Raw genomic sequence first — 12,410 nt, forward strand, 5'->3', positions numbered from 1 at the left:
ATCCATTTTGCTTCAAACTGATAGAATCCATTTATATTTATCTATTATGCTAGAATACCAATTATAATTTTCTCTGGTAAATTAAAACACTTCACTTAATGTTCCACATATCATTTGTAGACAGGTATTGAAAAGTCTGTGAATTATTTATATCAGAATATTAACTCTGGAAGGGGTCACTCAAAATTCCTTTCAAGAGCATCTTACCAGAAGTTGTCTTCACTACTTCAGTGGTATTTCTCAGTCCAACAAATGAAAATTGATAAAGCCTCCACGATCTTGTGTCACCTACTTCAACAGAACTACGCTTCCATTGGTAGACAATTTCTTCACGTGGATAGCCATCTGCCATAAGATGGAAAAGCACATATTTAAAATTATTTATAAATGAATGTATGTAGCAACCACCTTCCATGAACAAGACACTGAGGTAAGTATGAGAGAAATGGTGTTTTAAGTTAGAAAAGGATCTTGAACTAAAGAGCATCACAATAGAGGAAATAAATACATTGACATCTTATCCCAACAAGAAGTTAAAAAGTCATAAGGTCAAGATTACCCTTGAAAATAACTTAATTTGCATAGAAGATATGCTATACATGGTTTCGTATATACTATACGCATGCTTTACATTGTCTGAGGTAAGATATAAAAAGTATCCAATATATGATAAATAGCACATATGCAAGATATTATTTTATGATGATGAGGAGTAAACAAGGCAAGGTTTTGAGAGTCATGCAGAAACAGAAAATAATGGAAGAAGAGACTCAAATGCCTCTCCAGGGTATGCCCTTAGAGTGGAAGATGACTGAGAAAAATAACTTCAACTATTTACATTATTCTCTCTCTCTCAATTTGTTGGGACTTCATTTTAATACACGCAGAAATCTACAATTAACAGTAGTAAGTAGTGGGACGCCTGGGTGGCTCAGTCCATTAAGCATCCAACTCTTGATTTTGGTTCAGGTCATGATCACCCGGTTCATGAGTTTGAGCCCACATTGGGTTCTGTACTGACAGTGTGAAGCCAGGTTGGCATTCTCTCTCTTTCCCACTCTCTCTGCCCCTCCCCTCCCAAACTAAATAAACTTAAAAAAAAAAAGTAGTAAGTAGAAATGCCAAGGGGAAGATGCCAATGAGCACTATGTAGATTCTGAGGAAGTTAATTATGTTCAGCCAAGAGAACAGAAAGCCTTCATGAGAGAGGTATTGCACTGATTATGTAGAGATTATCAGTACCATTTGCTAGCCATAATACCCTAGACAAATTTCTTTGTTTTTTTTCCCTCAAGTATTTGTTTATGGAGATGATGGCAGTACGTATTTCATGAAACTGATGCCCAATGCATAATTGTTGAGTGGATAAACATTATGAAGTAAATTATAGAATAAACTCTGTAGGGGTGCCTGGCTGGTTCAGTCACTAGATCATGCAACTCTTGATCTCAGGGTTAGAAGTTAAAGCCCCATGTGTGTAGAGATCACATAAAAATAAAATCTAAAAGAAAAGCATAAACTCAAGTAAAAACAGATAGATAGATGATAGATAGATAAATGATACATAGATGATAAATAAAACTAGACATCATCTCAACTATTTATGAACTAATAATCTATATAAGTCTTAATTATGGAGGCTGATTGACTACCTGGAATAGGATCCCTAACGTGTTCCCTTTTTCTTTTCTTTTGGTCCAACTAGGCGTGTGTTGTGTGCTTATTAACTAAGATGAAAGAAAAAAGAAAGCATGATCCCCAGACTGGTATGGAGAAGGGGTAGGGGACAGGATGTGTTGAACCAAGAAAAAGAATAGTAATGTTAGGGAACTCCCTATGGAGAACATGTTGATGATTTAACTTTTTTGATAGCAGTAAGAAACATTAAGTTGTGTTTGGGTTCAGAAGACAAGTGTCAATCAGTGACCTAAAGACACAGAAATCACCAGCTCTAGATTTTATCTGACTCAGAAGAGTAGTCCCAGTTGAAAAAATAATAGAAAAGAAGTCTCATCTCCTAAAGCTTGGGGAGGATTTTACTTAAAAATATTCCATTCTTGGATAAAGTAAAACATATGAAATAAGATTTATAATGGGAAATTTTCTTTTTTTAATTTTTTAATGTTTTATTTTATTTTTGAGAGAAAGAGAAGCAGAGCATGAGTTGCAGAGGGGCAGAGAGACAGGGAGAATCTGAAACAGACTCCAGGCTCTGAGCTGTCAGCACAGAGCCAGATGTGGGACTCAAACTCATGAACCCATGAGATCATGACTTGAGCCAAAGTCAGACACCTAACTGACTGAGCCACCCAGGTGCCCCAATTTAATGGGAACTTTTCTAAATAGATATGATACATAGTGATATTTTTCCTCTAGTTCCTTCTGGAATTTATGTAATGATGAACAGATGATTGCTGCTTTCATCATTGTTTGTTTTTTTTTTTCTTTTTGAAAGGACAGCTATTATTATTTAGTTGGTTTGTATGGGTCTCTGTCACTCCCTGCCTGGGAAATTCTACTTATAGAAATATAAACTTAAAATTCATAATAAGTTTTTCATTCTGCCTAGTATGCATAGTTGTCAGACCAAAAATAAGAAAGAGGTGAGCAACCTAACGTGGACCTGAACAATTAGTGAGGCAAACATCTGGGGGACACTGAAGCTTGGGTTTGGTTCAGACAGGAAATTATCTATGAAGCTTAATTTGTATTAGAATCATCACAGATCATTTTGCTATATAGTCTATTGCCTGATAATAATAATAATTAATAAAAATAATAGAGCTTTTTACTGAATCCTATTGTGTGTGAGGTAGCATATCAAGCATTTTACATATATTACATCAACAAAACAATATTGTGGGAGGGCACATCTCAAAGTCTCTGCTGGGCACCTGAGATTGTGGATTCACTGCAAGATTTAATAATTTGCTCAAATCTATAGTGATGGAGTTGGGATTTGGACTAGACCCAAAAGACACCAAAAATTAGTCTTTTACTCACTGGTAGATAACTAGTTCTAGATATTATTCAAACTCCAGATGAAGTGGGTAATTTTCAATTTTGCTATCTCTAACGCATATACTGAAATTGAAATAAGCAGATGACACTGTTAAATCTATGTACCTCCTGCTGGGTAAGGGAGAAAATAAATAGCAAAGATGCTGCTACTCTCTTCTTCTGAGCCAATAGGTGGGAGCCAGGAAGAAGGATGTAAAACCTACCATTATACCTTTCCATTGAGTTCAGGCCTGGCTTTACAATCCTTCTTGAGAAAAGTCTCTGGGTGGGGTGTGTGGGTGGCTCAGTAGGTTAGGCCTTGGACTTCAGGTCAGGTAATGATGTGGGGCCTGTGGGTTTGAGCCCCACATTGGGTTCTGCGCTGACACCTCAGAGCCTGGAGCCTGCTTTGGATTCTGTGTTTCCCTCTTTCTCTACCCCTCCCCTATATGTGCACTCTCTCTCTCTCAAAAATAAACACAAATTAAAAAAAAAGAAAAGAAAAGTATCTCCAGGCAACCACTACGAATTTATTAGAAATTTATGCCCCAGTGAAAGCTACTTGTAAATTCTAATAAAATAGATCCTTTTTTGCAGGAATCACTCTAATAGGGTTAAGCTGGTATTATGATGAAAGTAACTGTCAAAGTCTTCAAAGTCAACAACATTGCTTGTTTCTGCATTCTCTAGGAGTATCCCAATTAGTTGGCATTGCAATTAGGAAACTGTTGGTGAGAGAGGATATAGAATACAGAATGAGATTACTTACAGCTGGAAAACTCCAAGGGGCAGGAATGTTCGTCCATTGGAAAATTGTGCAACTGCAATTGGCACTCTGCATCAATTGTCAACCTAAACAGAAGGATATGAAACACAAATAGAAAGAGTTTAGACACAGTTTTAAGAATGTACATGAATACAATTTTTAATGACTATTCTTAATCTTTGTTCCTGGAGAATATATCTCATATTCCTATTGATAATTCAAGGTGATTCTCCCTGAAGAAACCCACCAAGTCCAGGAGAAAATGACTTAAGACTTAATGTAGTCCATTCCTTTTCACAGAACAAACAATAGGATCTCACTGGCTTCAATTCCATTTTTTCCAAAATTTATGACCACGTAATTTTTTTGGCAAATTAATTGCACACATGAGATTGCTTGGTGAATATATTTAACTTAACAGAACAAATTGTTTTAGGAACTTAAGCTCATTTACTGTTTGCATGTAAATGAATGCTGATAATTCTCAGATCTTATCTGCTAATTAAAGCAGAACCTTCTGTTTGTAAGTACTTGGTAGCTGTTAGATTTAAATTACTATATGTGAGTTTTAACATACTTATATTTCACAATGGAGTATTATGCATTCTTATAATGGAACACTATGAAGCCATTAGACAGGATGTTACAGAGTAGAAGAATACTTAATAGCAAACAAGAAATGTTAAATACACATATACAGATATGTTTGAAAAATGTTTGCCAGTGAACCTCAATTAGTTTGCATCTGGGGTGTTTATTAAAGTTACAGATTTTCTGGATCTCGATATAGGCTAGGACTCTAGGATGGAGAAGTTTAATGGAGTCCCAGATATTTTGACCATCTTTGGACAAGTAGGAATATACTCTAAAATTGTAATGGCAGTAGGTTGATTATTTTTAAGATTTCTTATTTGTTAGCTATATTTCTTACAAAGTACATAGAATAATCTTGAAATAATAAAAGTATTATTTTATAAATATTAATTTATTTTAAAAGATTTTATAACTCAGCATAATTATTAATTGGGGAGATTTCATTTTTCTATGGTATAATAGAGCAACTACTGATCTTAAAATATACGTAATAATTATTCAGCCTTTAATCATCTATGTGACACTGGGTATGATAAATTTTTCTCTCATTTAATAAATGTTATTATCGCTTTAATGTACTTTAACTTGTTCAGTCACAAAACTAGCAGCACAGTTGAGATTTGAACCCAAGATTATTTGTCTCTAAACATGAAGGTTTTAATCATTGTCATTCAAAAATTATATGCTCTTCCAAAGAAAAGGTTAGTTTTATTTGTAAGTGAAATTATAATTAATTTGATATTTTATTATTTTCAAGTTCAACTGGAATTATTAAAATTGAAAACACCTTTAGAAAGATTGCAGATACAAAAATAGATACACACATATATAATCTGTGCACAAATATTCATAACGTATAGATTGGCTACAAGAATAAAATCATCTCTATAGATTCACAACTCATTCAAACTTTGAATCTTCCAAGTGGGATTTTTGAAGTGACTTCCATAATTAAATATTGGATAGAGATTCTACAAGTTACTACAAGTTGAAAAATGACTATAGTTATGAGGACAATAAAGGGACTTGAGATAGTGTGAGTGACTCAATTTTGCAAAAGCCAGACTGAGCTCTGATTTATCAAACTTTGATTTCCACTAGATTCTAATTTCAATCATTACCTTATCTCTCATTTAATGAAACCCATGATGAATACAAACTATATGCAATGAATTTCTTTTGTAATTGTGGCCATTTTTCCTAGTTACTGATCTTGGGTGGGGGAATGTGTCATGAGGGTGGTGGTGCCTTATTTCCAATAATGTCCATCAATTCCTACCTAATTCCTCTAAATAAAAATGTAACCAAGTAAAAACATTAAACTTACTAATAAAGCTTTGAGATATACCTTCTAGCACCAAGACCCCTGCAACCAGATAGCTGCCCTTAAGTCATATACATAGAAATTCTGGTGAGCTGCCCTAATTCATATTGATAGTCAAATAGAGCTAAGAACCAAAGTCAGATCTGTCTGGTTCTTAAGTTTATTTACTTACCTATTATGATGTTTAATAATATACTTTCACCCATTTGAAACCTCAACATAAAAACATTTTAAATGCATGTAAGTATAAGGGGCGCCTGAATGGTTCAGTAGCTTGAGTGTCCAAATTCAGCTCAGGTCATGATCTTGCAGTTTGTGAGTTTGAGCCCCACATTGGTCTCATTGCTGTCAGGGCAGAGTCGGCTTCAGATCCTCTGTTCCCCCTCTCTGCCCCTGCCCCGTTTGCACTCTCTCAAAAACAAACATTTTTAAAATAATAAATAAATAAGTAAATCAGTAAGTAAATAAATAAATAAATAGATAGATAGATAGATAGATAGATAGATAAAATAAAGTGCTAAGATAATGGCATACAGGAATTTAAGTAGAAAATCTCCCAAAAGTTATTTCATATTTAAGTTCTGAAAATAAAAGATACCTCCTTCAACTTATCCCTAAAGAAGTCTATTCCCAAAATAGCCAATAAATTAAGTCAAATAGCCTATCAGTGTAGTGGGGAGTGGGTGCTGGCAGATAGAACTCATTGTAGTTACTTGCTATTGTGCAGAAAAGAAAAGGAGGTACAGGAGATCTCCACACCAAAATTTCTCCTTTAGCAATGGTTTCCTTGGAAACAGAGACATTTCCAAGCATAACAACTGGTGATTCCAATGGTAACTGTGTTTCAGTCTCCTTATTTTAAAGTAGCAGGACACACATGCAAAAGCCAAGGCAGGCACAAAGATCAGGTAACCTTATGAAGTCAAGGGACATTTCATGTCCGTGTGAGAAAAGAGTTCTTACATTAGTCAAAGAAATAAGTTCTACCTATGACTTTGCAAAGCATATTGAAAACAGAAAGAAATACAAATTTTGTACTACCACATACTGTTTTGATCAAACATGCACACCCTGATGTAGGTTTGAAATTTCTTTCATTCCTCTTGTTTCAAGAGAGTGTCGGTGATCTTTGTTTTATTCCCAGAGATTACTCTTTTTCTTTTTCAAAAGAATACCTTAAAGTGTAGAGCACTCGACCATCATTCCAAATTCTCAGCATCCTATTAGGGGTGGTTATCCAGTGTGCATCAGCTTTCTTGGAGTTTCTGAAGAAAGTGTCTGGAATCCAGATTTTCCCTACCATGTTGCTATTCAATCGGAGGACTTTAATGGTGCTGTTAAATTTCAGACGTCTGTCATACCACGTTTGAGCAAAAAATATGTCAATTGTATATTCCTGTTTTTTTTTAAAAAAAAAATAGAACATTTTAAACACAGAATTGTAATGTAGAACATTTGTTTGTATTTATCATTTGTATTCTCATTACCAACATAAAGCAAACGTACTCTGGTTTTAATTAATTTAAAGAAGGCAAAAGCTTTGCTAAGGAGATACATCCATCTTTTATAGACAAATTGATAAAAAAATAGACCTGTTTAGATGAATTCTAGCAAAAGATCATAGTTGTAATATAGTCATTTGCATTCAGTGTCTGTACAGCAGTTTCTCACGTTACTTTGGGCCAGCTAATTCTTTGTTGTGGGGGCTGTGTTGTGTATGTTCGAATGCTTAGTAGTAGCATTCTTAGCCTCTACCCACTAGATGCCAGTAACACCACCACCACCACCCCCAATGCAACCCCCTGCATATTGTGATAGCTAAAAATATCTTCAGACATTGCCACATGTATCTTGAGGAAAACAATCACCTACGTTCAGAATCACTGCTAAAGAGTGAACAAAGTCCATGATACTCAAAACAGTCCTCAACTGGAGCTCTGGAGAACGGCTCAGTTGCCTCAAAATAAAATTGGGATCTTTAAGAACCTGCCTTGTTAGGTAGTGTGAAGATGGAAAAGGAGAATTCACATAAAATGGTTTTGGTCTGGCAGATAGCAAAAACCAAATGCAAGGTAACTTTTAAAATATTTTTACTATTATAGTTGTCCTTTTCACTAATAACGAGGAAACTAACCAATTAAAAAATAATTTTTACTAATGTGCTAACTCCATCACAAAGCACATTCACAAAGTGCTGTGATGAGACATGATTCTATAATGACTATGCTCAAGTATACATCACTAAATTGGCAATGATTGACTGTACTTAAAGAGAAGTAAGTTTGATGTGAATTCAGACCATTAGACCTGGAATCTGAACACCCAAGTTCTGGTTTGTCATATTTAGATATTATTTAACATTATTTTATAACAATTTCACTGATGCCTATAAATGAGAAAAAACTCAGTGTTCTTAGAATATGAGAGCTGAGTGTTGGGAATCATCCACATTTCCTGTCTGATACCATCAACCAACCACCACTTTATAATGAAGAACACACATCAAACAGGAAGGTTACCCAAAAATACATAGCCTGTCAGGATCAGACTAAAATCTTCTTCCTTTGCCTCACTTGCATCGCTCTGTGCGATTTCTTTGCACCTCCTGCTGAGGTGTCTCACTGTAGCTGACTACATTTCCACTGGCGGAAGCCACATAACACTTTGTTCCATATTTGTTGTCTGTAAGTAGTAAGGAAGGAACCTATCTTATGAAATTCTTTATCAACTAATTACTGACGAACCAGTAGATAAAGTAATTAAATAATTCTAAACTACATTTTGGCAAGAAGCAAAAATAAATAAATAAATAAATAAATAAATAAATAAATCCCACAAAAATACAATTTTTTTTTTTTCACTGAACCAGCATTTCATAAAATGCGATCCTGGGATAACAATTACAATTCTGGGGACTAGTACTCCTGAAGTTAAAAGTTCTATGTTTAAATAAACTACCCATATAGCTTCTTAGATATTTACATTTTGCATTAGAATGCTAAACATGCTGAAAATTTTATTTATAAGGAAGAAAACTGTTGGTATTTCATTGTTAAACAAACGAACTTACTTGCTTGGAGTATGCAGGTGATATACTTTACCATCACTGTACATGAGAACACTTAAAGTTTCTCATCTCTCTGACTCAATAGAGTGTCCTTATTGCTAGCTTGATAAACACCATTTCAAAATTATAGTATCACTAATATTATGTTATGTTAGGTTAGGTATTATGTTATAGCATGTTCTACTCTATTCTATTCTAGACTCCAATCTAGTTTCTTATGTCAGATTTGGGCAGAAAGAATCTAATAATAATAAAGCTACTTTTATCATTATATCTAATGCACTATTTTCTTTGACAAATAATTCCAGTATGAAGCAAACTCTGTCCTCTCTACCCCATCATTTTCCAAAAACTAGTGGAAAACTGTATTTTATTTTGTATTAACGAATACTTACCAAGTAAGCAATGATTGTTGAATTTTAAAAGTATAACATATTTACAAAAATTAATTTGTACACATATGATCACATTTAAGTCTCATAACAAATTATAAAAAATAATTATCTTCATATTACAATAAAAAAATCTGAATGACTATCTCTCCCTTATGGATTTTTTGTTAGCATATTCTTTGCTATGTTTATGATACCACATCTCCTCTCTAATATGTTAATAAAATTGACAAACCATTAGAAACTTACCATATTAATAGCATTCACTGGACCGATGCTGTTCACATACATGTCTGTGTGAATTAACGTTGGTTTCACTTTAAAGAGAATGATAAAGATATGTGAATTAAACATTTTAATGTTTTAGTCTGTGTTATTCTAGAAAAAGATTTATTTTGCCACATTAGAAGTGATTTATTCACAACTAATTTAGTGTCGGTGACTAATTTATTACATTTAAATAACTGTTTACTTTCAAAAAATCTCCTTTTAAGCACGTAAATGCAGTAACTAAACATATTAGAGTTTTGAAACTGATTAACTTTTAAAATTACATTAAGATGAACAAATAAAACACTGCTTAGATTTTCTTTAGCCTTCTCTACATATCCTGAATTTTACCATTTTTCTTCAAGCCCCAGAATCTTTTGGGCATCATAATCTGACTTGACCCATGTAGAAAAAATAACTACTTAGTGATCTAGAAAAACTAAGCATTAGAAACACGAAGTAGACATTTAGTGCAACAAATATTGTAAGTTTCTTTTAAAATATTTCCCTCTGTTGATTCCTTTCATGACCACTTAATTCTCATACGCTTCAGCCAACACAAAATCAATCTTCCTAAATGACTTATTCAATCGTGTGACTCATCAAATAATATGAGGAAACCATATGGAAACTCAATACACACCTATTTGTCAAAGATGAATGATATTAAAACTCATGAAGTATTTCATCCATGACCAAATGGATGTGCTCCATTTTCATTTAACAGTTAATGAACAAGGATTCATAATATCATCCTGTACTTCAAGTCAACAAGTACATTTTCTCTCATCTTTATCCACTTTCCCTGAAAGTGCCATGCCCTAATTTTCTGTGTTGGATTGAATTCTTCAGTAGTCCCTGCATCTATGCCCCTGCATTTACTCCAGTGAGGCTACTTCTCTGCCTCTGAACTTGAGGCTTGACCATCTGACTTGTGTTGGTTAATACTACACAGATAAGTGAGTACACAAGTTCTAATCCCAAGCATTAAGCCTTATGAGCTTCTACTTTCTGTCTCATTCTTTGTGTTTTTTTCATGATAAAGATACTCCTGGCTAGTCTGCTGCTCCCAGGAGTAGAATGAGAATACAGCTTTCTTAAATGAGCAGCCCTAACCTGGCTTAGCTTAGATTAGACCACCCCTGGCAAAATGTTAAATAAATGCTTATTATTATATGCTACTGAGAGTTGTGATATTTTATTTCACAGAAGTACGTAACTAATATATCCTTTCTTCTACTATTATTTTGATATTACTTCATAACATTTTGATATTATATATACATACAACATATAACATTTTGATATTACTTCATAAATCAATTGTCACATTTCTTCTACAGCCTTTGTCTAAGATATCTAGGAAATTTTGAATTTCTAGTTCTCAGGCCTCACTTGAAGATCATCTTTCTTCATTTTGCATTTATCAATGCCCTCCCACCTCCAAGCCTGAATGCTATTTATACATTCTGTATCCATCTTTACAACATATAATGATCATTTAAGTATTTCTGATTATTAAAGTATGCTAATTTTTTCTTCCAATGTGTTTGCCTCTGCCTGTGCCATATCACAAAATATTTTAATATACCTCCTATATCAGGCCGAAGTTTATTGTCATATCCTTCCAGGAGGTTATTTAAGATGACAGTGACATCCCCCTCAGGAACTTTTGGAGTCAAGACCCATGTTTTGTTAGAAGCATAATCTTCATAGTCATCATCAGATTTTTGGCTGGTGAGGCTAAGAAAACAAAATATTGGTCAGGAAACATATAGACTACATCCAAGAGGACTTTTACTCACAGACCACTGGGGAGAAAGGAGAAATGAAACAGAATTACAGGAAGGTATTACAATGGATGAAAATGACATTTTTCACTGAGGGTTAGTCTAGCTAATTAAACTGCATAAAGGTAAATTAAAATGTATTAAAGTGTACTCTCCAGTTTTCCAGAATGCTCTGTCTTCCCATCTGTAAGTATATTTTTGCCTTTTCCATAGTTGATGTTCTTCCTGTCTACCTGCCCAACCTCATGAAGGACTTATTAAGAAGAAACAATTTTTTGTGAATGCTTAAACTATTTTAAGTAATGCTTAAATGATCATAACGTAGTTCAAGAATTCAGATGTAATGTCTACTTCTTCCTCCTCTACGAAGTTAACTTGCTCCAACCTATTAATGAAAGTAAGAGACTGATAATTAGATACACTCCCACAAACCACCAGACAAGCCTCTCCCCTCTCAATTGAACTACTAAGGAGAACTCAGTCTTGCTGCTTTTTCTTCCCCCAGGGTGTGTGTATGTGTATTTTTTCCTCTCACTTGCACTGAAAGCAAGGGCGGTTCATTTATCTTTGATTGTTTAGAACCTGGCACTATGGAGGTTGGTTGTAGACTTTAAACCAGTCTTTATTACAGCGAAAGTTCCTGATCTGAAAACTCATACTAATGGTTAATGTACTATAATTGTATAATTGAAATTACCTACTTTGAGTGATCAAAAAGCCACATAATATCCTGTGATTCAGATTTCAATGCCTGAACCTGGCAGAAACCCCCCGCAAGTAGACCAGAAGTCAAGGCTGACTTTGGAAAGATATTGGAATTCCTAGACCTTGCTTCTCCTCTTGCCCCAAGGTCCAACTCCCCTCTCCCTGCCGCCCACACAAGAGAATTACATTTTTCAGATCTAGGGCCAATGTAAACCTTGCAACAACTGCCATTTTCATTTTTAGCAGCATTCAGTGAATGTTAGTTATTTCTATGGTTTATGGTAAAATTTTTAAAATTACAAACTTAAAATGTAAAGTGTCCCATCCCTATCTTCATTTTACTTTTGTAAATATATGGTAAAGAATGGATCTGATCAGAAATCAAACCACTGCCACATTACCCTGAATATACATACATACATATGTGCATACACACACAAACCATATTTATCATCTTTCTTCAATTACACTCATTCATCAATTTACATATATAAAATATATG

The 12,410-nt window shown here is 34.2% G+C and overlaps 1 protein-coding gene across 6 annotated transcripts in view; it reads right to left on the minus strand.

Annotated features, from left to right (window-relative positions):
• GABRG2 (gamma-aminobutyric acid type A receptor subunit gamma2) overlaps positions 1-12,410 on the minus strand; it is a 108,524-nt gene that overhangs the window by 64,121 nt on the left and 31,993 nt on the right. For 5 of the 6 annotated variants that reach the window (XM_049647827.1, XM_049647829.1, XM_049647826.1 and 2 more), the window contains exons 2-6: positions 11,005-11,156; positions 9,393-9,460; positions 6,860-7,080; positions 3,770-3,852; positions 208-345 (exon numbers count right to left, since the gene is read on the minus strand). In XM_049647827.1, the coding sequence (XP_049503784.1) occupies positions 208-345; positions 3,770-3,852; positions 6,860-7,080; positions 9,393-9,460; positions 11,005-11,156 (662 nt within the window). The remainder of the gene's footprint in view (positions 1-207; positions 346-3,769; positions 3,853-6,859; positions 7,081-9,392; positions 9,461-11,004; positions 11,157-12,410) is intronic. The other variant, XM_049647830.1, reaches the window with a different exon arrangement.

The sequence above is a fragment of the Panthera uncia genome (assembly GCF_023721935.1).
Source record: "Panthera uncia isolate 11264 chromosome A1 unlocalized genomic scaffold, Puncia_PCG_1.0 HiC_scaffold_17, whole genome shotgun sequence".
Lineage (NCBI taxonomy): Eukaryota > Metazoa > Chordata > Mammalia > Carnivora > Felidae > Panthera > Panthera uncia.